Source organism: Felis catus, chromosome A3, assembly GCF_018350175.1.
Source record: "Felis catus isolate Fca126 chromosome A3, F.catus_Fca126_mat1.0, whole genome shotgun sequence".
Lineage (NCBI taxonomy): Eukaryota > Metazoa > Chordata > Mammalia > Carnivora > Felidae > Felis > Felis catus.
This window is the reverse complement of record NC_058370.1, coordinates 308,141-334,216: the sequence shown is the minus strand read 5'-3', so window position 1 is coordinate 334,216 and position 26,076 is coordinate 308,141. Positions and strand designations below refer to the sequence as shown.

At 59.6% G+C, this 26,076-nt stretch overlaps 3 protein-coding genes across 16 annotated transcripts; 1 reads left to right on the top strand and 2 right to left on the bottom strand.

The window, feature by feature from the left end:
• Nucleotides 1-410: 410 nt before the first annotated feature.
• Nucleotides 411-6,577, bottom strand: RGS19 (regulator of G protein signaling 19). Of its 6 annotated transcripts, none has more exons than XM_023250931.2 (6): nucleotides 6,462-6,577; nucleotides 3,320-3,419; nucleotides 3,030-3,151; nucleotides 1,617-1,691; nucleotides 1,299-1,533; nucleotides 411-1,215 (listed from the first exon to the last, which is right to left on the bottom strand). In XM_023250931.2, exons 2-6 carry the CDS (start codon nucleotides 3,347-3,349, stop codon nucleotides 1,024-1,026), a joined length of 654 nt encoding a protein of 217 aa, XP_023106699.1. In that variant the 5' UTR covers nucleotides 3,350-3,419; nucleotides 6,462-6,577; the 3' UTR covers nucleotides 411-1,023. The 6 variants fall into 6 exon arrangements, with proteins under 6 accessions (XP_023106699.1, XP_003983324.1, XP_044909282.1 ...); XM_003983275.5 differs by lacking the exon at nucleotides 6,462-6,577 and adding an exon at nucleotides 5,878-6,007; XM_045053347.1 differs by lacking the exon at nucleotides 6,462-6,577 and adding an exon at nucleotides 5,847-5,864.
• OPRL1 (opioid related nociceptin receptor 1) lies at nucleotides 5,972-25,795 on the top strand. 6 transcript variants are annotated; one of them, XM_045053344.1, is made up of 6 exons: nucleotides 7,508-7,614; nucleotides 16,842-16,908; nucleotides 17,415-17,677; nucleotides 18,182-18,446; nucleotides 23,066-23,421; nucleotides 23,518-25,795. In XM_045053344.1, exons 4-6 carry the CDS (start codon nucleotides 18,214-18,216, stop codon nucleotides 24,039-24,041), a joined length of 1,113 nt encoding a protein of 370 aa, XP_044909279.1. In that variant the 5' UTR covers nucleotides 7,508-7,614; nucleotides 16,842-16,908; nucleotides 17,415-17,677; nucleotides 18,182-18,213; the 3' UTR covers nucleotides 24,042-25,795. The 6 variants fall into 6 exon arrangements, with proteins under 6 accessions (XP_019681746.2, XP_044909279.1, XP_044909281.1 ...); XM_019826187.2 differs by lacking the exons at nucleotides 7,508-7,614; nucleotides 17,415-17,677 and adding an exon at nucleotides 5,972-6,082 and having other exon boundaries at nucleotides 18,182-18,478; XM_045053346.1 differs by lacking the exon at nucleotides 17,415-17,677.
• On the bottom strand, nucleotides 7,248-12,136 carry LKAAEAR1 (LKAAEAR motif containing 1). 4 transcript variants are annotated; one of them, XR_006594968.1, is made up of 6 exons: nucleotides 12,074-12,134; nucleotides 11,321-11,425; nucleotides 10,759-11,160; nucleotides 10,437-10,559; nucleotides 8,596-8,741; nucleotides 7,248-7,634 (listed from the first exon to the last, which is right to left on the bottom strand). XR_006594968.1 is itself a non-coding variant. In XM_045053353.1 (5 exons), exons 3-5 carry the CDS (start codon nucleotides 11,146-11,148, stop codon nucleotides 10,281-10,283), a joined length of 573 nt encoding a protein of 190 aa, XP_044909288.1. In that variant the 5' UTR covers nucleotides 11,149-11,160; nucleotides 11,321-11,425; nucleotides 12,067-12,136; the 3' UTR covers nucleotides 8,778-10,280. The 4 variants fall into 4 exon arrangements, 2 of the variants coding, with proteins under 2 accessions (XP_044909288.1, XP_044909287.1); XR_006594969.1 differs by having other exon boundaries at nucleotides 7,248-7,608; XM_045053353.1 differs by lacking the exons at nucleotides 7,248-7,634; nucleotides 8,596-8,741 and adding an exon at nucleotides 8,778-10,340 and having other exon boundaries at nucleotides 12,067-12,136.
• Nucleotides 25,796-26,076: the final 281 nt, after the last annotated feature.

Here is a 26,076-nt window from a genome sequence, read left to right as displayed (position 1 = left end):
GGTCTCATGAGCCTCCCCAGCCACTGTAGCTCAGGGCCCAGGGCTCGTGGGCAGGAGGCTACGTCTGGGTCTCCAAGCCATCCATGATCGTCTGCTCCAATCCGATGGAGCGGATTGGATGGACTCTGGGCCAGAGTCTCAGTTTCCTGGATCTGCCGCAGGTTTGAAATGTTCTGCCTCCCAGAAATGTAGGGAACAGGTTGGCAAGCACATGCCTTGCCCAACCCTAGCTTTGGTGAGACACTGTGGGGGTCGCCCTTGCCAGGGGGCATGGCACCCTCCCAAGGGCAAGGCTGAGCACAGCTGCCCACCGGGGCCAGGTGTCCTTGGAGCCCGCTGCTCCCTGCTCTAGGTTTGGGACAATTCATTCTCTAATCTCCCACCCCCAAATGTGGAAAGAAAGGAGAGACTTTTGCTTTAAAAATATCTTCAATAAAAGATCCTATTTTGGATGGAGAAGGAATGGAGATAAATATGAAAACATCTTTTTCATTTTTTTTGATAAAATACAGTAAGGACATGTTTCCAGGTTTAAAATTAATGAAAATATAAAAAAGAAACTGGCTCCTGTTGCCTCGAGCCTAGTTCTGAGGTTCTGGGTCTGATCCGGGCGCAGACAGCTTGCATTAGAGGGTCTGTCTCCTCCTGTCACAACTAGACACACAGAGGCTCTACTGCCCACCAAAGGCATTTCTCAAGGTCCCTGGCTGCTTGGGGAGGAGGCCTAAGTGAGGCCGGTGGGTCCACCAGACCCCGTGGGAGGTCTCCCTCTCCCCACGCAGGAGCCCAGCGGGGAGCCTTTTGGGGAGAGGCTGCCTGGTGTCAAGAGGCCCTCACGCCTCCCCTCAGCAGGACCTCCGGGTCCCAGGTCCCCGGGGTAGAGAGGGGCTCCTGTCTGGGACTGCCCTCAGGGGTGCTGGGCCCCGCTGGTGTGCGGGACATCCGCGGACGCACACTGGTGCCGGTAAACCGAGTCTGTGCCCGCCAGAGGGGTCCCACGTCTATGCCGCTGTGGTGGGCAGCCTAGGCCTCGTTGGAGGACTGGGAGCTTCCCTGGAACAGCAGGGCACGGTAGGTGGGAGAGCTGAGGAAGCGCGGGTAGGAGTCCCGGTGCATGAGGGTGTAGATCTGCAGCTGCGCATCGTCGAATGTGTGCGCCGAAGGCTCCTGCATCTTCTTGTTAATGCCTTCCCGCACTCGGGAGTCCAGGCTCACCTGTGGGACAGGATGCCACCGTCAGGAGGCTCCCCCCGCCACCCCCGCCCCCGCCCCCAGCCCTGGTCCACAAGGCGGTGCACCTCCTTGGGGGACAGGATGGACACGTAGTCCTCGTAGATGAGCCTGGCTTTCTCATCCACCACGTGCTGGTTGGCCTCGGCCTTGAGCTCCTCGCAGGCCAGCCAGAAGAGCATGTTCTCCTCGCTGTACTCGGTGCGCAGGAACTCCCGGAACACGCTTCGGCCCGCCGGGCTGTGCATCAGCTTGTCGAACGACTGCGCCCAGCTCCGCACCTCCTCTGGGCTTGGCGTGGCGCTGTGGGCATTCCCCGCCAGGCCAGGTCAGGCGCGCGCCCCCGCCCCCCGGACACGCGCGCGCGCACGGCTGGCCACACCTACCACGCCTCGCAGCTGGGGAGGGGCTGCAGCTTGTTCTCCCGGGAGGCCCGCCACGCTCGCCGCCGCTCTTCGTTCCTAACCGCAGAGGGAAAGGTGGCGCTGGCCTCCTTGGCACACGTGGTCTTGGCGCGCGCGCGCGCGCGCACACACACACACACACAGATGTGTTCCACGTGAACGTGTGGCCTGGGGGCTCTCGGCCCGGGTGTAAACCCCCTGCAGGTAGGCAGCCCTGGAGTCTGCTCCCTTCACACCCTCCAGGGAAGGAGTGTCTGCACGGGCTGCCCTTCGCCCCTCCCTCCGGTCTCTCCCCTGGGGCCAAGGCAGTTTCACCGGTGCTGGGGGGAGACCTTTACCGTCTTGCAGCCTTTGGGACTTCACAGATTCCTGGTGTGCCCCTCCCTTCCTGGCCCGACCTCAGCCCCGACCCCTTTCTCCCAGAGGCCCCAGCTGATGCAGTAGGAAAGCCCCAGCCTCCGAGTGTGACTGCAGATTCTCCCCAGGGAGCCTTCTTCCCTCCCTTGGCTCCTCACTGCGTCAGTGCTGGCTCCCATATCCATGCCTCCAGCCAGATCTCTGTAGGGCCAGTGAAATGTCTAACGGACATCTCAAACCCAAACATCCAGACAGACCTGCCCTCTTCCCTTCCCCTGCCTGCTAGACCCCAAACTCTCCCTTGACCCCCGCAGCCCAATTCTCAGTGCGTCCTAATTCTTCATGGCCTCCCACCTCTGCCCTCAGGCCGCCCTTCTCCCGCCCCGGGCTGGAATTGCTCACTGGTCAGCAGATCCCCCTTTGGGTCCACGGCGCTGGCCACTCAACATCCACGAGCTGGAAGCCTGAATAGGACCAGGCCTCTGCAAGGTGTGAAAACTCCCAAGAGCTTCTCCACACTAGAGAAGCCCGTTAGCACGGGGAGGCCCCACAGCTGCCCTCTGGCATGGCCGCTCTGGAAGCCTGTCCCTGTCATCCCTGGGCCGGGTCTCTGCCCAGTGTCCTCCCGCCTAACAGTCTGTAGGACCTGCTTCTGTCTTGTCCTTCTGTAAGTGCCCAGGGCCAGCTTAGGCTGGATCACAGCGGCCTCAATAAGCATGTGCTGAGTAAGCAAATGAGTGCACACACATGTGGGTCGGCCAGGTGCTTGCACATGGACACACCCTCAGGCACACACCAGGCACGAAAGTCACACGTACAGAGGGGTCGGGGCATCGGCGACGGGTCACCAGGGCCCAACAACCCCTGTAGAGAGCTGTGGGCAGCAGAGGCGTCCTGCCTTCAGGTGACCCCTCAGAACCCATCCGAGGGTCCAGCGGCAGGACCCCGGGCCTTATGTCTGCTCAGCCCACCTTCCTTGCTCAGTCCCCTCCTGTATTACCCCCCCTGCCCCCCCCCCCCGCCCCCATCCCCACGTACCAGGAACAGCCGCAACAGCAACACCAGCACAAGCAGCAGGGGTTGCGGCTGGGGGCAGCCGGGGGGGCCGCGTCATGACTGGACATCGAGGGGGGCTGGTCTGCCTCCTCTGGCCCTATGTGCTGGTGAGATGGGGGCTTCCTCAGCTCCAGGCCAGAACCCAGGGCCCCACACACACCTCTTCCCTGACTCCCCTCGGTGGTCGCCCTCCCGGCCTCCCGGGTGTTCAAGGGTCTCCCCCCTCCCCGATCCCACAAAGGGGGGCAGAGACAGGGGTGTAGGTGGTGCACCTGCTTCTCAGTCTCATGTGGGGTGGGCATGGGTGGGTGGTGGAGGCCGCCCCGGCTCCGTGGTGCTGGCTCCGGGACCCTCTCACCACAGCCTGAGAGTCTGAGAAGAGAGGTGGAGGTTCTCCCTGAGAACCTGAGACCACAGTCTCCACTGTCCCCTAGAAGGGGTCCTGAGAGTCTCTCCCTCCTTCCAGGAGCCCTGGGGGGAGCAGCCGCCCGCTTTAGACCACTCTGTTCAGGCTCCTACCTCTGCCCCCAGCCTACACCAGGGCTGTGAGCAGGGGCAGGGGCAGTGAGGAGGGGGCCCCAGACGAGATCTCCACAGAAGGTTCCGGGACACCCCCATTTGCTCTGTCCCTGGGAAGCCGGAAGTCTGGGTTCCTCTTTCTTGGTTTCCGGCTCCTGGCCCCTCCCAAGGGGCTGGGGGCCCCCAGGAGTCTGGGGCTGTCAGGTTAACGCATAAGGGTAGCGGTCAGACATTCAGACCCCCTTCCTCAGCTCCCTCTGTTCTGGGTTTTCTGCAGGAGGATTGCTCCCCACTAGGAGTCCAGATTTGCCAGGTGGCCCCGGGGGGGTTCCAACATGTCTGCGGCTGACTAGGCCTCCAGCGTGAAGGATCTGACTGGGGCAGGATTTTCTGAGGGTGTGGGAATGCAGCGGGGCATGGGTGAGGAGGGCCTGGGGGCCTGTGGCTCCTTGGTCCTGGGCGCTGCCCCTGGCACCCCAACCCTAGCTGGCACCTTACCACACCCAGGGTCTCCCGGCCTCCCTTCCCCCTCCCCTGCCAGGCTGCCGAGGCCAACCGGGCCTGGTGTGCCGGTGGGGGAGGGGAGCGGGGGGGGGGACAGCAATGGGCTGGGCTGTCAGAGATGCGGGGTCCCTGGAAGGGGTGAGGGCCAGCCTCCATCTCAGCGTCCACACCCGTGTTTCATGGGGGAGGCGCGCAGGGGGCACTGGGCACCAAAGCCTCAAGTCAGGGTTAGGAGTCTGATCCCCCCACCCCCACCCCAGGGGAGGCCAACCATAGATCCCAGCATCCATGCCAGGAGGGCCCATCAGTGCCCTTGGGGAGCAGTCTTAAATGCCTTTCCACCACCGCATTTGCCTGTGTCCTTCTTGGCCTAGGTGAGGACCCCCAGGGCCTGGGGTGCTCCCCTGCACAGCTGACAAGGGCCCTCCTGAGCCGTCCAGTCCCACCCCCACACCCTCATCTTGGTGGCCAGGAGCCTCGTGACTTGCTTTCACTTTATTTTCTCATTTAACTACCATCCTCCCTGCTGCCCCCCTCCCTCAGCTTGTGGTCTTTTTATCCTTGTTTGGCCCATCTTGGGGTCTCCCAGGGCAGGGGGAGGCGGACGCTCTAGGGTAGGCATCACAGCAGAATCAGGTCAGGCAGCTCTGGGAGCAGAGATGCCAGGACTGCATGTGAGCGGCGATCTGAGGCGGCAGTGCCCGAGGTAGGCACTACTTAGGGCCCCCTTTCCTCCCGGGTGCGGGGATGCCGAGGCCCTGCCCTGACCCAGAACTAGGGTAAAGTCTAGGGTCCCACAGACTCCCAGCGAGAAGATGGGGAAGCAGCAGCCCCACAGCTTGCCCTTCCCTCAGGGGTCAAGCTTCTAGGGAAGGGAAGGGAAGGGAAGGGAAGAAGGGAAGGGAAGGGAAGGGAAGGGGTGTGGCAACTTCTGAGGTCTGGTAGCCAGGCAGAAAACTGCTCTTCCTCCTCTGCGCCCCCACCCACCGTGAGTGGGGGCAGGGCTCTGTCCCCACTCCACTCCCTAGCCCCCGGAGGCTTGGCTCTGAATTGGAGGAGGGGCCCCGTCCGAGGGTGCAGGCCCACGTGCTAGGGGCTCTGAGGCTGGAGGCTGACTTTGGGGTCAATGTCTTCTCTCCTAGCTGCAGGCCTGGGCCTGGCTCCCTGCACCTTCCTGAGGCTGACTGGGGCCACCTGTTTCCGCCCCGTCCCCCCCCCCCCACTCCGCTCCCCCCGAGGTCACATAAGGCCTGAACTAGGGTCCCTGCCCCTCCCTCATCCTGGCATTTTGCTGGCATTTCCCAGCCCCTTAGGCTCTGGCCCCCAAGTCTGGGATGGGAGGGGCTGGACAGGCAGCAAGCCTGGCCTCTGGGGACAGAGAGGCTCCCTTGGGAGCGGCTGCTACTCTGCTCCACAGAAGGAAAAAGAACGTCCCCGAGCCCGCCCAGTCCAAAAAAAGAATAAGAAAATGTGACAATCCCAGAAAAAAATGCCATAACCTTTGGGAGGAGGGTGGACAAAGGGGCTCCATTCCCTGCTTCTGATGGTACTCAGTACCTTCCCTAGGCTACCCCCGTTCAGCTGGTGGGGGAGCCCCTGCCTGGCTCCTCCAAGGCTGGCCAGGTCTTCCTAAGCCTGATGACCCTTGCCCCCACTGCAGAGGTGGGGGCGACCCATTTCTCTCTCTCTTTCTCTCTCTGCTGGCAAGGTCTGGCCTGGTAGAGCTTGTCTCCTTCAGGGGCCCCTTCCTCCAGCCTCTGACGCCCCCACCCCTACCTCAAGGAACTCGCCACGGCGCCCCACTCACCATCGACCCAAAGGCGAGGTGGGGGCGGGAGAGGCCAGGTTCCCTCTGGGCCCCACCCTGGCTGCCGAAGGGGCGTGCACTGCAGCAGCCGGGACTCAAGTCAGACGGCAGGAGGTACTCCTGCGGCGTTCTGGAGGGAGGCCGGCGCCGGGAGCCCCAGATCAGCTGGGGCCGGGGGCGCAGTGCCTCCCCTGCGCCTCGCAGGGTGAGTGGCTGCCAGATCCAAGGGGGCAGGGGTGGGGACGGACAGGGTGTCCCGCCTCGGCCCCTCCCCAACAGGCTGGGCGGGGGGCGGGAGACGCGGAAACCTGGGTTCTTCCGGCCCCCCCCCCCCTTTGAGCAATCACTTCCCCAGGCTTTGAGCTGCAGAAAAAGGGGAACCGGTTTGCAGCGCCCCCTCCCCCACGCGCGGGGAACTGGCTCCCGTCCCGCCGCGGCCCAGGGTCCACGTGGACCCCGCGGCTGGAGTCCGTGGGGGTGCGGATCGGGGTGCCGGGTCCTGAGGCTCCCGCCCGGGACGGCCCCCGGGCCCCAGGTCGGGAGGGGCAGGGCCGCCGTCCTCGGCGCCGCGCGCGCGCACTCACCGGCCGCGCTCCCGAGCCGCTCGCGCCGCCGCCGCCGGCCCGCGCGCCCCGAGGTCCGGCCCGATAGTCGGGGAGGGGGCGCAGGGTGCAGTGCGCAGGCGCCTCGGCTGCACTTCCCCAAAGCGCGGGGCCGGGACTTCCTCGCGCGGGGAGGCGCCCGGCCCGCCCTGCCAGGCGCGCCCCGCCCCGCGCTCGGCTGGCCTTGCTCCCCACCCGCCCCCTCCCCACGTCCCGTTAGATTCGGCGGGGCACCCAGGTGCCCACCGTCGCTTAGGGTGGCCCGTGGAGACGAGGTGCTAATGATGGGGCCTCTGGACGCAGGGCGGCCTGAAATGGCACTGCAGTAGATGGGGGTGTGGTCGTGTCCTCCACTCTGTTCAGGGGGGCCGGTCCAGCTTTGCCACTCTTGTGGGTGCCCCTGAGACTCTGGTCCAGTGCCTGGGCACAAGAGCCCTTGAGACCCTGCGGTCCTATATGCTCCTTGCCAGCCTGGAAAGGACTGTATAGTGGTTCCTCCAGGCCCAGGCCTAGCCTCCCTGCGACTATGTGCTGTCGCCTGTAAAGTGGGGTTAAGAGCTCACTGGCACAGGGTTCTAGGGGGCTTCCCAAGAAAGGGGGCGTCCTGTGCCCGGGTGCTGGTGGATACTGGCGGTATGGGTTCCTACATCTGGAGTCACCAAATGTTCCTGTCTGTGGGGCCTGAGTCTTTTCCAACCCCTCCAGTTGCCCTGAGATGTCCTCAAGCTTAAAGCCACACCCTCCCTTTTGCAACGAATGCCCTGTCCCTTCTCTTTGGCTGACTCTCCTGATATTTTTTGCTCTGTTACAGCTGTCAGTTAAATTTCTTATCCTGGCATGCTTTGGGCCAGTGCCAGAGCAGCCCTGACGCTGCTCTGGAAATGGGCTGCAGAGTGTCTGCGTCCCCCTGGCCTTGGACCATGTGCATCTCCTGTCCCCGGTGCAGGGACTCAGCTTGGTCAGTTCCTGATGCCCGGGTCCCGCTCACAAAATGCCTTCCAATTGCACAAGCCGATATGCACACGCTTTTCAGAACTCTTCTTCAAGATGTAAAGGGAAGTGGAGATTTTTGTATGTGCTCTTCATTCGGCGATCATCTGGGTGTTCCCTGTGCGCCAGGCGGTGGCACCTAACAGTAAGTCAGATAGGCCAGCCCTGGAGCAGACAAGAAACAGACTGGCAGACTGGGTGAGAGGTGAGGAGGGCTAAGGAGAGCCATACAGCCAAGGAGGGGGGTGTCCTTCAGCAAAGGACGGTGTTGGCAGGACAGCAGTGCGGGGGCCTGGGAGAGTGGGGGCCGCGCTGGAGGAGAGGGTGGCACAAGGTCAGGGAGGCGAGAGGGGCCCTGGGGGCTGGGGTGCCTCTTGACGCTGTGTGCCCAGAGGCCTCGGCTGGCATGGCCACAGAGCTATCTGGCTGACGGGCTGGCCAGGGGAGGCCAGAGGCCAGAAGCTTCTTATTTAACCTAGGTAACAGTCCTGAGAGGTAGGTCCTACAAGGACAGGTCAGCACCTGGTCAGTGTCACACAGCCACACGGATCCCACTGTGCTTGGTGTGGAGTCTCCACCCACCTCCTGAGAGATGTGTGGGGCAGCTGACCAAGTGTGGGGTCACACGCTTCTCCCTGCACTCATGCCACTCTACAGCGTCTCTGCCCTCCCAGCCCTCCATACACTGTACCTCCTCTGGCCACTTGGCTGTGCACTCTGTTCCCCTTGCCCTGGCCTTTCTGGGTCTCCTGCACCTCCTCCGGTGAGCCCGTCTCAACAGAGAGTGCCCCATATTCCATGGGAGGGATCCAGATGGGCTGGGAAGGAACTGGTTCAAAGCCATGCAGCAGATAATGGTGGACATGGGACTTGAACCCAGCACTCGCTGTCCAGAGCATGAGCAGGATCCCAGCTCCAGGACCAACCTGATCCCTTACAGTCCCCAGGACATTGAGTCCTGGCCCACATGCTGCACTCTCCCATAGCAGAAGCCTCTTCTGGGCCCGGCAGAAATGTCCTCAGCCACTTTCCCTGGATTCCTCTGCAGAGCTAGGGCCCCTTCCCTGGTGCAGCGATTCCCCCCCCCCCACCCCCCCCGCCCCGTGCCAGCTCAATGCAGAGCTACCTGTGAGGCCTCTTGCTGGTCTTCTCAGGGCTTTGTGTGTCTGTCTTGTGCCTCTGTCCTCTTGTGTTTGCCTGATGCAGAGTGACCATACCCTTATGGGACACTCACTGTGTTCACTCACAGCCCGGGTGAGACCCTCCAGATCTCTATTTTAAAGATAAAGAAATGGAGACTCAGACAAGTGATGAAATTAAATACGTGTTTACCAAGCAGAGGAAGTCATCCTAGGTGATCAGCACATCCCCAAGGGACAGGATGCTTGGGTCCATATCACAAGGGGGCTTGGCCAGGGGAGTCAGGGCTGGCTATCAGCCTCCTCGTTCGTGTCCGGGTGTAAGTGGCCACCACTCCTGGACAGAGATCTCTGTCCTCAGCCCAAGCCACCTTCTCTTCCCCTGTTTCTCCTTCCCCCTCTCTGCCTAAAAGATCAGCCCCCACCCACAGCTGCCACACACAGCCCTCCCCTCCCTCCCAGAGCTGCCACAGAAGCCAGCTTCCACACACAGTTCTGGGCTTGGATCAAGGCCAGGGCAGCAACAGTCCAGAATGGGTGAAGGGTCAGGTGCAAGGAGAGAAGGGCTTGCTGAGGGCTCAGAGGGCCCACATCCCCATGAGGCTAGGTCCCCGTCCTGAGCCGGGTCAGGGAGGGGCACTCACCACCACTGAGCAGGAGTCTTTACTGGACCCTGCTCTGACCTCTGTGGGTAAAGCATGACCCCCCCCCCCCCCCCCCCCCCGCCAGGATCAGTTCTTTGCTGTGGGCCCACTCAGACATGACCTGTCTGAGTTCTTTCAGCCCCCACCTCTGGAGCCGGCTAGAGACCAGGAGGGAAGAAAAGGGAAAGGCGGCCAAGTTCCAGGCTCTACAAAGAGCTTGTGTCTGGGAGAAGAGTAAGCTCTCTAAGGGGAGACATATCCAGAAACTTGGGAGACTATTCAGAGTCCAGAGGGTTTGCCGGAAGTGGGTTTGCCAGAATGGGACACGGTGTGTGTGTGGGGGGGTGGTTCCTTTCCATATGCGCGCGCGTGCGTGTGTGTGTGCGCGCGCGTGTGTGTGTGCGCGCGTGTGCGCGCGGCGTAAGGGGGATCGAGCAGAACTGAAGAGGTCATTCAGGATGGTAAGGTGGTTTTCTGTGGGGTAGTGCAGGCCTCCCTGAGGGGGTCTCCCCTTCCCCAGTCTCCGTCCTCTGGAGGACCTCCTGGGCACGGCTGGTTCCAAAGACCACCTTTGGCTTGTGCAGTCCCTCTCCCTGCCCAGAAGGCCACCCTCCTCTCTGATCCCTGATGGAATGACCCCCAATCCGGGGCCCCACTTGGGCCCCACTTTCTCCCTGAGGTTGCTCTTCTTCTGGAGGTGTGACCGTTGCCCATCAGATTCTTACTCCTGTCCCCTCAGACTGGGGGCTCTCACAGACTTGCAGGGCACCAGGTTGCCGGATGGGGACAGCCCCAGGGCTTGAGGGATCATCAGCGTCCTCTGCTGATCTGACGCCTGCCCACTTGCACACTTCTACTTTGTTGGAGGGGCCCCACTCTGTGTCTCCCGATGTCTGTGACATCGGACGCAGAGAAGGCGGCATCCATACCCGCCCCCCCCTCCCTCCCCGGGGAACCTGGAGAGAGGGGTCTTAATGACCAGGCGGCGCTTGAACCGTGAGAACTTTATGTGGAAGGGTGGGGCCGCGTCAACGTGGGAAGACGCTGCCGTCAACTTTCTCCTCCAGGATGGTCTCCACGCGCCTCCTCTGTGGGCGAGAGCGGCTGGGGCCAGGTGTGCGGGGACGCGGGCCGGGACGCACCCCCCTCCCCCGCGCTCCGCCCCCTCCCGGGCTTGTGGGCACCTCTTGACGATCCAGGGGGTCTGGGATCCGCGTGGGCTTCAGCTGCGGCGGTAGGAACAGCTCCAGCCGGATGGCGGCGCGCGCGGACTTCTGCTGCCAGGTGAGGAGCGAGATCTCCTCCGCCTGCGGGTCGTGGGGCGGGGGTTCGGGTCTCCAAGCCTCTGCGATGTTTTGCCCTAGCTCCGCCCGCCGCCTCCTGCAGGGCGCCCCCCACCCCCACCCCCACCCCCACCCCTTTCCTCGGGGCACCCGGGCTGGTGTCCCCTCCCCGCCCCGCAACCCTCTCGCCTGCGCGCCCCTTCCTTCCGGCCCCGAGCCTCACCCGCATGCGGATGTAGCGCAGCCGCAAGGCGCGGATTCGTCCCTGGGCCTCGGCTGCCTTGAGGACGCCGAGGAGCCGGTCCTCGCGCACGCCGGGCGGCTCCGGTGACTGCGTCCACGCACGCGGGTCGGGCATACGGCTCCCCAGCTCCACTGACTCGCGCGGGAAGATAGAGGCGGCCGCGCCCACGTCCTCAAGCTGGTCACCGAAGAGCAGGTGGCGGTGACGCTGCGCGGAGCTCATGGCCGCCAGCCCCTCCAGCGTCAGGGCCCACCCTGGCTTGGGGGGTTGCGCCGCGGGCGCCCCCCGGGCGCGTTCCTCAAGGGACCCCTTTCCGGTTCGCTCCCGCGGGCCCCGGAGCCCGGCCTCCTTCTCTGCTGGCGACTGCATGCTCGGCCCGCTCTGCCGAGGGAAGAGTGAGTCCCACTGGCACCGGCCCGGCCCCCCCCTCCCCCCTCGTGCACTCCCAGCTCTGGCCCTTCTAGATTCCCCGCAGCTGGCCTTAGGTCCTGCATCTGCAGACTCAGCACCTTTGCGCGGGCCTAGCACCCGTCCTCCTTACCCCTGCTGTCAACCAGACATTTCTGATCCGCCGAGTTTCAGGAAATTCCCTTCCTGCCCACCGGCTGGTTCTCTGTCCACCGAGAAAATGCGGAGACCTGGGGCCCTACCCAGGGTAGAGAACATGTTAAGCTTGGCAGGCCCTTCCCCACAATTCTGGGACCCTCAGTGTGCCCCAGTCCCCCATGTCTGTGGTTGACGGTCAGTCAGCAAACCTCCAGTCTCCCCCCGCCCCCGCACTGCAACCCCGGGAGCGGGGGGGGGGGGGGGGGGGCGGGGGGGGGCGGGTTGCTCTACTCGGCCTTAGTGTTAGGGGCTGGAGATGAGAGTAGGTGGGCTTCCGTTTTGCCCTGGGCAGAGGACTCATGTCCTTCTGGGAGGTGTGTGTCTGTGGGAGGCCGAAAGCAACTTGGACAGTTGCTGCCCTGGACGTGTTTGGGGGGAACCCTGTCTTCCTAGCCTGTCCCCTGCTGGGTCTAGATGACAGCAGAGCCCACGGAGGTGATAGGGCGGGGAGGACCCACGAGAGAGGAGACGGGAACGCCCAGGGCGCCTGGTTCAGCCCTGCAGGACTCCTTCCTTCCGAGCCCACAGCACCTCAGGCCCCGGACCCTGGGCCAGGTTCTGGCCCACTGTGGGCCGCAGGCAGAGCCACACAACGTGGCATTTGCCGGAGGCCATCACCCTCCCCCAACTCATTCTTGCTACATTGGTCGAGGGGCCGGCTCTTGTCCCCCATCCGTACACCCCATACTTTCCGCCTTCCGGGGTCTCAGCCTCCAACTGAGCCCTGACTCTCCTGGACTTGTTGACGCGGTTGCCTGGCAACCGGGAGTCCCGCCCTCCCCCTGCACGGCGGGGGCGGGCCTGCCCCTGGGGAGGGAGGGGCACCGGCAGAGTCAGGATCCAGGTGCTTGGAGGGCGCCCACATCCGACGGGCGAAATCCCTGCAGCAGACCCGAGGAGGTGACCGCCAGTTTTTCCAGCCCGGGTGCCCTTTCTTTCCTTTCTGGGAGCCCCAAACGTACTCCTCTGGGAGCTGTGGTCCCAGCTTCCAGGCTGGAGAAGTCTTTGGGGACTGGCTTGGGGGGCAGAGGGCGTAGCAATGAGACCTTCCTGTCTGATACGCGTTCTCCGCTGCTGGACCCAAAAGGGCTCTCACTGCCACTGTCGTTCACAGGGAAGGGAAACTGGGGCAGAGCTCAGGAGGACACCTACCCTCTTCCAGGACAAGTTTGGAGTCTCAGGGGTCCCGCAAGACCGGAGCCAGGTTTTCCCGAACTCTAAATTTCTGGGTCCTGGGTCCTATATTTCTGTAATGTATTTGTTAGTGTCATCATGTTTCATAACTAACTCACTTCTCAATTTATTAATTCTATAACTCATGCATGCACTCATCAGTTTATTCTAGAATTCATTAATTCAGGGGCCCCTGGGTGGCTCAGTGGGTTAAGCATCTGACTTCACTCACAGTTGGTGAGTTTGAGCCCTGCATGGGGCTCTCTGCTGTCAGCACAGAGCCCACTTCGGATCCTCAGTCCCTGCTCGTTCTCTCTCTCAAAAAATAAATAAAAACATTAAAAAAAAAAACCCTTTAGAACTCATTAATTCATGTGCTGGTGCTACATTAGGCCAAAATTGTTGCATTAAGTCCACACAATTCGTTATGGTGCATGCACAACTCTCCCCTTCATTCACGGTCGTGTGCCAAGGATGATGATGCCTTTTTGGGGGTTCAGGACCTGCAGCCCTGAGGTGGGAACTGTCCTGGGGATGGGGTCTCAGCTGAGACCTGGCCTTTGTGCAGGAGGGTGTTGACGGTTCACCTTGTTTTTGGGAGCTTCCTCTGGCTTCCTGGTGAAAGGGCAAACTATGACTTTGTGCCCCTGTACATCAGAGCCTGCACCAGCCCCAAGCTCCATGGAGTGACTGTCCATCCTTCTGGCCCCCAAGGCTTTGCACAAGCTGTTCCTGGGGTGCTGCCCCTTCCCGCCCAGCACGTGCCTTTGGGGTGTGGTCTGGGCCTTGAGATTCAGCACCAGCCTTGGGGCTTGTTGAAGACACAGGCCTCTGGGATCCAGAAGCAGCGACGGCTTAGGGAGTCTGACGTAGCAGGCCACTTCCTCCAGGCAGTCCTCCCGATATCCACAGCCAGGCAGGGGCTGCCTCAGGTTCAACTCTGTGCTCCCGCCCCGGTGAGTGCTGTGAGACGGGGATCTTGGCCCTCCTCTCAGCTTCCCAGGTCTGGGCCAGGAGCATTCGCAGAAGGGGAGTTACTTGCTGGCTTCTGGCAGTGGAGGGGGGTTTATAGGGCCAGTGGGAGCTGCTCTCCTGCAAGAAGGCACTTGTAACTTTCCCTCTGTTTTTGTAGGACTGAAAACCCTTGATACCCCTCCTCCCTAATCCTTGGAGGGCTTGGTGCCTGCACAGCTCATATTCCTGAAAGCAGCTTCCTGGGGCTCCTCCTCTGCACGCCCTGCAGTTTCCTGGGGAGGGGGGCGGGGAGGGGGGTGGGGCGGGGATCCCCAAGTGTCTAGGGCCCAGTAGCTGTGCGAGGCCACCAGGTAGGTGTCTCCCACCTATTTCTGTGCCCAGGACTGGTCTGTTTTTCAAGGGCTGATGGGAATGCTGGGATCTAAAAGCATTTTGACTGCTGCCAAAGCCTGAGAATAAAACTCCAAAAAAAATTAAGACGCTTGTGAAGTGACTACAAAATTTAACATTATATTGAAAATGTACAGGTCAATTCTTTTGTTGCCATATATAAATATTATAAAGTCAAAATCACACAAAGTAATTTGTTATGATGAAACTCACAACCGATAAAATCCTTCCATTTTGTTTTTTTCTTAGGGGCACCTGGGTGGCTCAGTAGGCTAAGCATCTGACTCTTGATCTTGGCTCAGGTCATGATCTCACAGTTTGAGGGTTCGAGTCCCACACTATCGGCGTGGAGCCTGCTTGGGATCCTCTCTCTCTCTCTCTCTCTCTCTCTCTCTCTCTGTCCCTCCCCTGCTTGTGCTCGTGTGCACATGCACGTTCTTTCTCTTTTAAAAAAATGGATGAATAAACTAAAAAAAAATATCCTTGGAGGCGTCTGGGTGGCTCACTGGGTGGCTCAGTCTAAGCATCAGACTCTTGATTTCGGGTCAGGTCATGATCTCTGGGTTTGTGGGATTGAGCCCCACGGCGGGCTCCCCACTGAGTGTGGAACCTGTTTGAGATTCTCCTTCTCTCTCTGCTCCTTCCCTGCTTGGGTGTGCACGTTCTCAAAATAAATAAATAAATAAATAAATAAATAAATAAATAAATAAACTTGAAAGAAAGAGTCCTTTCACTTTTAATTTAATTTTTTTTTAGGATTTATTTATTTTTGAGAGAGTATAAATGGGGAAGGGGCAGAAAGGGGCAGAAGATCTGAGGCAGGCTCTGTGCTGACAGCAGCGAGCCCTGCGTGGGGCCTGAACTCACAAACCTTGAGACCTGATCTGAGCCAAAGTCTGATGCTCAACCCACTGAGCCACCCAGGAACCTGGGTCTTTAACTTAAAAAAAAAAATTTTTTTTTTAACGTTTGTGCAGTTTTGAGAACAGACAGAGACAGTGCACGAGCAGGGAAGGGGCAGAGAGAGAGACACAGAATCCGAAGCAGGCTCCAGGCTCTGAGCTGTCAGCACAGAGCTCGACGCGGGGCTCGAACTCACCAACCGTGAGATTGTGACCTGAGCCAAAGTCGGACGCTCAACTGCTCCACCAACTGAGCCCCCCAGGTGCCCCGAGGGTCTTTCGCTTTTTAACAGCACAAATGACCTGGGGACTGAATTCCCCGAGGGGAGGGCAGCTGTTCCCTGTTAGGCTCTGGTGACTTTGCTTGGATTCCTGTGCCGCGCCCAGGGGTAGCAAAGCACCCAGAGATGGACGGAAGCAGACGGCGAGCCTGCCCGAGGCCACGAGTAGCGGCATTTCCGGGCTGTGACTCACTGGGCAAGAGTGAGGTGCATTCGCCCCACTCTGTGGGTGGAAATCTCTCTGGGACCAAGTCCTGCCACAAATACCCATGACTCCTGAGTGCAGCCCAGGCAGCTACAACCATGATTTGTGGACATGCGTTCTGTGCCGTCATTCACGTAAGCCGCATGCCTTGGGCTGTCCCTGGTGCCCCTGTGTGTTTCCTTTTGCCTGCATATGATGTGAGTTTGAGTTGTCCTGCTTTGATGCCAATGCTGTCTCACATAGCGTGTCCCCTGCTGTCCCATGTGTGACACATGTGTTCTGCGTCCCACCCTGGCTGTGCAGGGGCTATTTCCTCGGTGCTGCCAGCTCCCTTTGTGGGAGCCCTTTAGGGTCCAAGGCTGGGCCGCTGTCACACCCAGGGAGTACAGTCAGCATTCCAGCCTGACCCCCCACGGGCCAGGTGACCAAGCCTGACCTTCGGCTGAGACTATCCGTGTGAGGGGCCAGGTATCTGCTTCCAGCCGTCCTTAGCACTGGGTGCATTGGGTGCACTCTCACGGGATACCTTTCCAGACCAGCCTCATGGCCCTTCCTTCCCCTTGTCTGTGCCGGAGCTGGGAGGCAGCTGGAGGCCATTATGAAACGAGCTCTGTGGGCCGGTGAGCAGGCAGGTGGGCGCAGGCAGCGGGGGCAGGAGGGGCTGGGATTGGCTGCTCAGACCTCGGTCAGCCCGGCTGGGGGAGGCTGCAGGAGGCCAAGCCTGGCCTCCTTGGGTTCCTGCCTCTGCTGGGCTCCCGAGGTCAGCAGGATCATACTTCAAGCTTCACCTGGAGAGTGTGGTGCTCGTGTGTGGCCCCTGGGTGTCTGAAGGCCTTGGTCTGTGTGTCCGCCTGTTCTGTCCCGTCTACTCATGTGCCTTGAGCGCACGTTGGCATGGGTTCACGTGTGTGTGGTCCGTGTGTTTGTGCCTGCGGGTGTCTGTGCATTTCTGAGCATGAGCTTGTGTTTGTGTGTTCACTCGTGTGCCTGTTTGGGCATCTTTGTGTGTGTGTGTGCAGGCACGTGAGCCTGTGTCCTGAGTGTCCCTGTGGGTGTGCCCCATGTCTCCACACGTGTCCCTGAGTCAGCCGCAGTGAAGATGCAGAGATAAGCCCTGGGGGACAGCTTAGGATGCTGAGTCCTGGGGCATCTGCCTGCCCTGTCCTCTCTGATTTGCCAGGTATCCTAGCGACGCTGCTGCCAGTCGCCTAGCAACCAGGTCCCCATCCTTGGAGACGGATGCTCCAAGCAGGGTCTGGGCTATGTGAGTAGAGCCTGTGCAGGAAGAATGACCCCATGATTGCAAGGCTGGTAGCTGATCTGAGAGATCTCCCACACGGCATGTGACCCCAGGGCTGGGAAGGAGGCAGCCCCACTGGAGCCCTTTGGCTGCGTCCGTGTGGGGGCCCAGGCTGTGACGGAATGATGCTCAGATGTTGCCCTGGGACCCTGCTGTGGCGAGACGCCCATGGGGTGTCTCAAAGCTGCAGGTGGATCTGGGTTTGAACCCTGTCTCTGCTACTTTGACAGGTGACTTCACACCTCTGAGGCTTAATGCTCCTGTCTGCACGAAGGGGATGCTGATGACAATGAGCCGGTATGATGGGGACGGATGAGCTCGCGTTCATGATGGACGTGCGGGGCACACAGCAGGGACACGGTGCACAGTAGAGTCTAGGCGTCTTGTCTACAAGGCTCTGATCCGCTTGGGGCTGGCTGGGCGGGGGCACTGTGTATCCACCTACCTACCTATTGGCCTGCTGTGCCTCAGTTCCCCTGGAGCCCAGCTGAGGGTGCTGTTCTGGGCACAGAGTGCAGACGGAGGCTGGTCTAAGCCTGTCCAAGGCAGTGTCTCTGTGTGTTAGACAAGCCCCCATGTCTGTGTCCCAGTCTGTGTGTGCACCTACCTGTGTCTCCATCCCGTGTGTCCGCTCTGTCTCTGTCCCGTGTCTCTGTGTCTGTCCCCCGTGCCCGTCCCCGAGTCCCCGTGCGTCCTTGTGTGTATGTCTGTGCCCTGGCTCAGTTCCTGTGTCCGTGTGTCAGAGCCCGTCTGTCATTCATCTCTAAGTGTGTGCCCTGGTCCTTTGGTCTCTCCCCATCCAGTGTGGGGCCTGGTGACCCCCGCCTTCCCTGCGGCCCCCTCCTCCACCCCGCGTGGCCCCTCCCCCTCAGGAGCAGCAGTCTCCTCCCCATCCCCCAGCTCCGCGCTAGGCTGCTGCGTCTGGTCTGGCAGCTACAGGGAAGGAGCAGCCGCCTGCCGCAGCCCTGTCCAGATCCGGCGCTGAGGGCCGTGGGATCCCAGCCCTGCTCTGCCAGCACTGACGGTTAGCATCCCCACAGTCTTGGCTCCCACGGAGGTTGCTAAGGTAAGGCCTAAGCTGCTGGGGGCCGGGTGTGGACAGACTGCAGCTCTCAGGCAGGACTGGGGAGGGGTGGGAGGGAGCTGAGTGCTCGATCAGCCTCGGCCCTGTGCTGCAGGTGTTTCTGGGTATGTCTCTGACCCTCTTGTGCCTGTGGGTGCACGAGGTCAGCTTTGGACACCTCTGTGTGTGATGTGTGCACACGGTGGCCGTGTGTCCATGAGTCCCTGTGGGTGGACACACGTCCCGGAGTGTAACTACATCCACACGCCCCATGTGGGAGTCTACAAGTCTGACGAGACTTACATGCCTCTCTGCGTGTTCCCATCCGTGCATACGTGTCTGCTTGTCTCCATTGTTTCTGTGTGTGGATGTATGCCTCTGCGTCTGTGGCTGCCTGTGTGTATGTGTGGGGGGTCCACGTGCCTGCTGGGCCACACGCACTGTGCTCAGAGGCCTCAGCTGGGTGGGCGTTGGGTGCTGTGGTCATGTGTCCCTGTCCTCTCCTAGGTACCAGGTGGCTTTGCACGCAGGGAGGTGGCATGGAGTCCCTCTTCCCTGCCCCATTTTGGGAGGTCCTCTACGGCAGCCACCTGCAGGGCAACCTGTCCCTCCTGAGCCCCAACCACAGCCTGCTGCCCCCCAGCCTGCTGCTCAATGCCAGCCACGGCGCCTTCCTGCCCCTTGGGCTCAAGGTCACCATCGTGGGGCTTTACCTGGCCGTCTGCATTGGGGGACTGCTGGGAAATTGCCTCGTCATGTATGTCATCCTAAGGTAGGCTGGGGACCTGCCAAGGTTCCCTACTGGTGAGTCCCACATTGCTGCAGAGGGGAAACTGAGGCAGGGGGCTGTTTTGGGTGGGCCTGGCAGGTGGGGGGTTCCCACTTTTCCCATTCCATTTCTGGTCATCCTGTCAGGCAGGGTCAGGGTCAGGGTCAGTGCCGGGGTCCTGGATGCTCCGAGTCCTCAGGGTTGGGGCACCTGACTAGGGGGAGAGGGAGAGGAAAGGATCAGCCCTGCTCACCCCCGTCCTGATGGGGGCAGAGGGTGCATCCGTGCCCCAGACGGACTGTCACTCTGACTCCTGGCAGATAACACTCCCTGACCTGAGCCGCGGGCCAGCTTCCTGGCTGAGCCGCAGCGTGAGGCTCTCCTGGACCTCACCGTGCGCCTAAGAGGCAGCTCTCGCCAGCCGGTTCCGGGGCCCGTGCCGGGGCAGGTGCCGAAGCCCTTGCCTTCAGCTCCAGCATCGTGTTCGCTGCTGCCATCTGGGCTGACTCCGGCATGTTTGTGCTCAGAATGGGAAAGCCCCTGTGGCCAAGAGGGGTGGCCGGGAGTGGGGTCGGGGTCCATCGTAGGGGAACAGTGTGGGGATGGTGTGGGGGGACAGCGTGAGGACGTGCGCATGTGTGTGTGTTCATGTGTGTTCACATGCCCAAGCGTGTACAGGCATGCGCGCACACAAAAGGTGAATGCGCACGTGCAGGAGTGCACACAAGTGTGAGCCACACACATACACGTGTGCCTGTGTACATGTATGTGTGGGAGTGGGTGCACATGAGTCAGTGTGCTATATGTGTGCGTGCACGCGTGTGTGGTTTAAAGCGGGGTAGGCATGCACAGCGTATACACACGAGTGTGTGTGTGCACATACGAAAGCATGAGTGTGTGTACATGCACGGTTAGGGTTGTCCGTGCATGTGAACAGGTCCATGTATGTGAGCGTGTGCACGTGTCAACACGGGCGTGTGCACGTATGCGAGTGTGCGCACGTATGTGTGCGAGGTGCATGGTGCACGTGCTCACACAGGGGCCAGGAGGAGCAGCTGGCTGTGCCCAGTGCTGGACCCCGCGCACTGGACTCACACACGTGCCCCTCTGTGGCTGGAGGGTGGGTTGTGGGTGACAAGTGCAGCAACCTGGGGTGGTCTTTTTTTTCTTAAGTCTTATTTATTTTGAGAGAGAGAGAGAGAGAGAGAGACAGAGAGGAAGAGAGAATCCCAAGCAGGCCCAGGGCTATCAGCGCAGAGCCCAACCCAGGGCTCGAACTCATGAACTGTGAGATCACGACCTGAGCCGAAGTTGGAGGCTTAACCGACTGGGCCACCCGGGCGCTCTGGGGTGGTCTTATTCACTCTTGCTGTCGTCACTTCTCTGTGTGTCTCCTCCGCACTGTGGCATCAGGACTCTCAGAGCCACATCCTGATTAGAGCAGGCAGGGAAGGTTGTCTTGCCCACAGCAGTCCCCAGAGACACTGGTGTGTGGGGCCTGGTCCGAGTATTAGCACAGTGTATTCTGAGCCTGTGGACTGGGGTGGACTGCCTCTGGAGTCCCGGACCTCAGCTCCAAGTCCTGCTCTTTAAAAAAAAATTTTTTTTAACGTGTATTCATCTTTGAGAGACAGAGAGAGACAGAGCGTGAGGGGGGGAGGGGCAGAGAGAGAGGGAGACACAGAATCGGAAGCAGGCTCCGGGCTATCGGCACAGAGCCCGACGCGGGGCTCGAACTCACGAACCTCGAGATTATGACCTGAGCTGAAATCCGACACTCAACCAGCTGAGCCACCCAGGCGCCCCAAGTCCTGCTTTTTTTAAAGATACTTTATTTTTAGAGCAGTTTTAGATTCACAGCAAGATTGAGAGGAAGGTACAGTGATTGCCCATATGCCTCTGCTCCCCAACATGCATGGTCTCTCCTGTTACCAACATCTCCACCAGAATAGTACATTTTATAACGAGTTACAACTCAGTTTTACAATTGAACCTACGTTAACACATCATAATCACCCAAAGCCCATAGTTTACATTATGGTTCACTCTTAGTGTTGTACATCCTGTGGGTTTTGACATGTATCTACCATCATAATATTACACAGAACAGTTTCACTGCCCTAAAAATCTTCTGTGCTCTGCCTGTTCATCCCTCCACACCCCACAACCCCTGGAAACCACTGATATTTTTATTGTCTCCATAGTTTTGCCTTTTCTAGAGTGTTATGTAGTTGGGGTCATACAGCGTGTAGCCTTCTCATACTGGCTTCTTTCACTGAGGAATATGCACTTAAGTTCTTCCAGATCTTTTCATGTCTTTTTATCACTGAACCATATTCCATTTTCTGGATGGACCACAGTTTACGAATCCATCACCTGCTGAAGGGCATCTTGGTCACTTCCAAGTTTTGGCAATTGTGAATAAAACTGCTATAAACATCTGTGTGCAGGTTTTTATGCAGATACAAGTTTTCAACAACTTTGGGTAAATATCAAGGCGTGTGATTGCTGGATCGTATGGTAAGAGTATGTTTAGTTTTGTAAGAGACCAACGAACCGTCTCCCAAAGTGGCCGCACCGTTTGGCATGCCCGCCGGCAACGCATGAGAGCTCCCGCCGCCCCACACCCTCACCGGCGTGTGGTGTCAGTGTTCTGGAAATGGCTCGTTCTAAGAGGTGTGTAGCAGAATCTCGTTGCTGTTTTCACTGGTGAGGTGTCTGTTAAAGTCTTAGTTTTCTTATTGTCGAGTTTTAAGCCTTCTTGTGTATTCTGGACAGCAGCCTGCATCAAATGCATCTTTGGCAAATCTTTCCTCCTGTCTGTGGCTCGTCTTCTAGTTCTCTTGATCCTCTCTGCTTTTTTGCCAGCTCTTTTCAAGGCCACTTAGATCCTCTGAGCCTAAGGGTCCTCTTGCATAGAGTGGGGATCAAAATAGCATTTTTGAAATTAAAAAATATTTTAATGTTTATTTATTTTTGAGGGAGAAAGAATGTCAGAGCATGAGCAGAGGAGGGGCAGAGAGAGAGGGAGACACAGAATCCGAAGCGGGCTCCAGGCTCTGAGATGTCAGCACAGAGCCTGACGCGGGGCTCGAACTCACGGACCGTGAGATCACGCCCTGAGCTGAAGTCGGACGCTTAACTGACTGAGTCACCCAGGCGCCCCGCATCTTTGAAATTTATTTATTTATTTATTTATTTATTTATTTATTTATTTTTTTTAAATTTTATTTTTCAACGCATCTTTGAAATTTAAATGAGATAAAATCCATGTGAGAGCTTGGCTCAGGTGTCTGCCACTGTGGTCATTGTTGCTCTTATCTGGTCATAATTAAGGTCTGTTTGTGCTTGTTTCTAATCCTTCTCTGAGAGGCAGCACTGACCCCCAGATTCCCTTATGGCAGCTGAGTTTACAGGGAACATTGGTGTTCCTGGTGACGGCAACATCTTTGGCGTTGTGCGACCACCACCACCACAATCACCACCACCTTAATTACCACCACTGCCACAACAATCACCGTCATCACCACCGTCCCCAGCATTCTCTCCACCACCATCCCCACCACAACCACCACCTCCATTGCCACCATGATAACTATTGATTCATTCAACAAGCATTTATTTGCTATTTATTATTTTTTGATGGTTTTTAAAGTTGATTGATCTATTCTGAAAGAGACACAGACAGTGCGAGTAGGGGAGGGGCAGAGAGAGAGGAGAGAGTCTCAAGCAGTCTCTGCACGGCCAGCGCAGGCTTGATGCGGGGCTTGAACCCATGAAGCCATGAGATCGTGACCTGAGCCCAAACCAAGAGTTGGATGCTTAACCAACTGAGCCACCCAGGCACCCCTATTTATTATTTTTTAAAATATATATTTACTTTTGAGGGACAGAGAGAGAGAGAGGGAGGGAGAGAGAACGAGTGGGGGAGGGGCAGAGAGAGGGGGACAGAGGGTCCCAAACAGGCTCTGCGCTGACAGCCTGATGTGGGGCTCAGACTCGTGAACCACGAGATCGTGACCTGAGCCAGTCGGGCACTTAAGTGACTGAGCCACCTAGGTGCCCCACTCGACAGGTGTTTATTCCGTAACTATAAGGTCCCCGGACCTGTCCCTTGGATACAGCCAGGTCTTGTTGGCACACCTCCCATTTCTGGTGCCGTTTCCTGTCTCTATGGCCGGACCACAACATGGACCGGAAGGCCTCTGATGTGCTTTTACAGACCCTGGAGCCCTCAGGAACCTCTGGTGTGTCTAGGGCCCACATCGTAGTCCGTGGACTGTCTTCAGGAAGACTTGGAAGGCAGGGAGGGGGACTGGTCCTTTTTCTGAAGATTCCTGTCCCCTTGCTCCCACGTGGAGTCACAGGGGTGGTCTGCTGCTGCCTGACATCCCAGCCTTCCCAAAGCGGACCGGTTTGGGGGTTCGGAAGCCTTCTGTGTGTGCCAGAGGCACAGTTTTGTGCCCCAAGTCCCTCGTGCCGGGCCCGGGGGCCCGCCTTCCCACACGGGTCTCGGGGCGGGTGCTCCTGGTGGTGGCAACAAGAAAGGCCCCCGGGCCTCCGCCGCCGGGTCCAGCCAGAGGGACTGGGCCAGGTCTTCCTTCCCCCTGTGCTCTCCGCAGGCACACCAAGATGAAGACAGCCACCAACATTTACATCTTTAACCTGGCTCTGGCGGACACTTTGGTGCTGCTGACGCTGCCCTTCCAGGGCACAGATGTCCTCCTGGGCTTCTGGCCATTTGGAAATGCTCTGTGCAAGACAGTCATTGCCATCGACTATTACAACATGTTTACCAGCACCTTCACGCTGACCGCCATGAGCGTGGACCGCTATGTAGCCATCTGCCACCCCATCCGCGCTCTCGATGTCCGGACGTCCAGCAAGGCCCAGGCCGTCAACGTGGCCATCTGGGCTCTGGCGTCTGTCGTTGGTGTTCCTGTCGCCATCATGGGCTCGGCGCAGGTCGAGGACGAAGGTCGGTGGGTGGCCCCCCTCCCCCGTGCTGTCGTCCTCTGGCCCCAGAGGGCCCCGTGCCGGCTCGCTCACCCTGACCCTGTGTTTCTCCCTGCAGAGATTGAGTGTCTCGTGGAGATCCCCGCCCCACAGGACTACTGGGGCCCCGTGTTTGCCATCGGCATCTTCCTCTTCTCCTTCATCATCCCCGTGCTCATCATCTCCATCTGCTACAGCCTCATGATCCGGCGGCTGCGTGGCGTCCGCCTGCTGTCCGGCTCCCGGGAGAAGGACCGGAACTTGAGGCGCATCACGCGGCTGGTGCTGGTGGTGGTGGCGGTGTTCGTGGGCTGCTGGACGCCCGTCCAGGTCTTCGTGCTGGTCCAAGGGCTGGGCGTTCAGCCGGGCAGTGAGACCGCAGTGGCCGTTCTGCGTTTCTGCACGGCCCTCGGCTACGTCAACAGCTGCCTCAACCCCATCCTCTACGCTTTCTTGGACGAGAATTTCAAGGCCTGCTTCCGAAAGTTCTGCTGTGCTCCTGCCCTGCGCCGGGAGATGCAGGTGTCTGACCGTGTGCGCAGCATTGCCAAGGATGTGGCCCTCGCCTGCAAGACCTCTGAGACAGTACCACGGCCCGCATGACTAGGCGTGGACCTGCCCATGGTGCCTGTCAGCCCACAGAGCCCGTCCACACCCAACACGGAGCTCACCCAGGTCACTGCTCTCTAGGCTGACGGCAACCTGAGCCCTGAGCGTCGCCGGACTCACAGACTTCACCGTGGCTTCAGAGGGCCCGGTGACATCATGGGACAGGTCAGACTACAGCTGCCCTCCGGGTTCAGGGTGGAGAGGGGACGCGAGGACCCACCGGTGAGCGTGCGTGACCAGAGCGCACGCCAACTCTCCTATGCGCCTCGGGACCCTTCTGGCCTCTGCCCCGCCGCACCCTGTGTGCTCTTGGCGTGCACACACCAGGAGGCGTAACAGCAGCGTGCCCACCCCGTGCCCCTGCGCGGCGTGCCGTCTGCGTGGAGCCCTGCCGCGTCTCCTTGGGCTTGGAACCGACTGGAGGGCTGGCAAGGCGTCCGCGGGCAGCGGGGCTTGGAGCCGCTGGCACGGACTTGCCTGCGCCTCAGCTGCTCCCCTTCTCGTCCCCCACCTGCCTCTCAGAGGCTTTTCCCTCCAGAAGCGCCAAGAACTGTCAGCCTCAGCGCGTGCGGAGGCGGCTCAGAGGGCCTGTGGGCTGCTTGATCACCTCAGGCCGCTGTTTCTTTTTAAAAATGTCTTCTTTAAAAATTGTGTTTCTCTTTTTAGAGAGAGAGAGAGGACGCAAGGGGGGGAGAGGGGCAGAGGGGGAGAAAGAGAATCCCAAGCAGGCTCCGTGCAGAGCCCGACGTGGGGCTCAATCCCACGACCCCCGGACCATGACCCGAGCTGAAATCAAGAGTCGGAAGCTCAACTAACTGAACCACCCAGGTGCCCCCACTCTGTCATTACTGAAACAGCCCTGTGTTCCTGGTCTTGGCTGCTTGGTGCTGGGGAGGGCTCTGCCATGCTCCGTCTGGGGGTCCCTGTGTCCTCCCCGGCTCTCTTGAAATCAGAGGTCAGCAGCCATGCAGCTGGCGGGACCCTGCACCGTGTTTGGATCCCGGTGGCCTTGGAAGAGGAGTGGCAGTGGGGTTGGGGTCTTCTTTGCCCCGCCCCCGCCAAGTGACTGATTCCTGCTTCATATACAAGCCTCCCAGTGTCTGTGGGGCAGGTCTGAGCTTCCTGCTGTCGGGACTTACCCTACCTGGGGCCACATCGGGATGGCTTCGCATGCAGAGCTGGTGTAAGGGGTGGGGCTTGACAGGGCCTGCTTGAGCCAAGTGTGAGGACTGTCCAGCTGTGGAAACACTGGAGGGGAGGGTGTCTCCCTGCTGTTGTCACCAGAGAAGCACCCTCCCTGGTCTGCAGATGTAACTGTGGTTTGGTGACTTTGCAAACACTCTTCCTGCAGAGAAACTGTTGAATACTCCCAGCGCTGGACAGACTATTCTGCCTCTACCTGTGAGCTGAGCTGCAGACCTCAGCCAGGTGACCTTAAGCACCTGCAAAGAACACGAAGCACTGACTTTGGGCCGACTTCTCCTGCTTCAGGGAGCCCTGGCCCTGTGGGGTTGCTCCTGGAGAGGATGGGGCTGTGCTGGCTGCAGTGGGGGGGGGGCCTCTGGAGACTGGGGCTGCCTCAGCTGGGGCACTGTCCTGCCAAGGCTGCAGGAGTTGTGAATTTGTGCTGGTGTAACATGTATCTCCCTGTATTTATGCATGCGACAAGCATGATTTGCCCTACATGTAACCAACCTTGATCATGCCTCTAGGCCCACGGAGGGCCATAATAAACCCTTGCCTCCTGAGCAGGTGTTTTGGGCCCCTGTGGGGTGGGGCTGTTGGGGCCGTGAGTCCTTCCACTCCCTCTGTGCTCCTCACCTGGCCAGGCTCTGGCTTTGAGAAGGGATGTGACCAGTTAGTTCATGATGCCCTGGAGGTCTGTTGCCTTTCCCCCAGCACAAACCGTTTCTCCCTGAACGACTACTGTGTGTCCATCCTGCCCCGGCTGCTAGAGGTTCCCTGCGGGTCCAGTGTGGGGGGGTGCTCTTCCCACCTGGGTCACAGGTTCAGCAGACCCCCTGCCTGC

Bases quoted from the DNA above. Each gene is read 5' to 3' on its own strand.
- LKAAEAR1 (XM_045053353.1), bottom strand. From the start codon at position 11,148: ATGCAGTCGCCAGCAGAGAAGGAGGCCGGGCTCCGGGGCCCGCGGGAG. The intron at 10,560-10,758 runs GTGAGGCTCGGG...CACGACCCGCAG, and splicing joins TGCGCTACATCCGCATGCGG to GCGGAGGAGATCTCGCTCCT. The intron at 10,341-10,436 runs GTGCCCACAAGC...TCTCGCCCACAG, and splicing joins ACCCCCTGGATCGTCAAGAG to AGGAGGCGCGTGGAGACCAT.
- RGS19 (XM_023250931.2), bottom strand. From the start codon at position 3,349: ATGCCCACCCCACATGAGACTGAGAAGCAG. The intron at 3,152-3,319 runs GTGCACCACCTA...CCATCTCACCAG, and splicing joins CACATGAGACTGAGAAGCAG to CACATAGGGCCAGAGGAGGC. The intron at 1,534-1,616 runs GTAGGTGTGGCC...GAATGCCCACAG, and splicing joins CTCCCCAGCTGCGAGGCGTG to CGCCACGCCAAGCCCAGAGG.
- OPRL1 (XM_045053342.1), top strand. From the start codon at position 16,551: ATGCTCCAAGCAGGGTCTGGGCTAT. The intron at 16,576-16,841 runs GTGAGTAGAGCC...CTACTTTGACAG, and splicing joins CCAAGCAGGGTCTGGGCTAT to GTGACTTCACACCTCTGAGG. The intron at 23,422-23,517 runs GTCGGTGGGTGG...TTCTCCCTGCAG, and splicing joins GGCGCAGGTCGAGGACGAAG to AGATTGAGTGTCTCGTGGAG.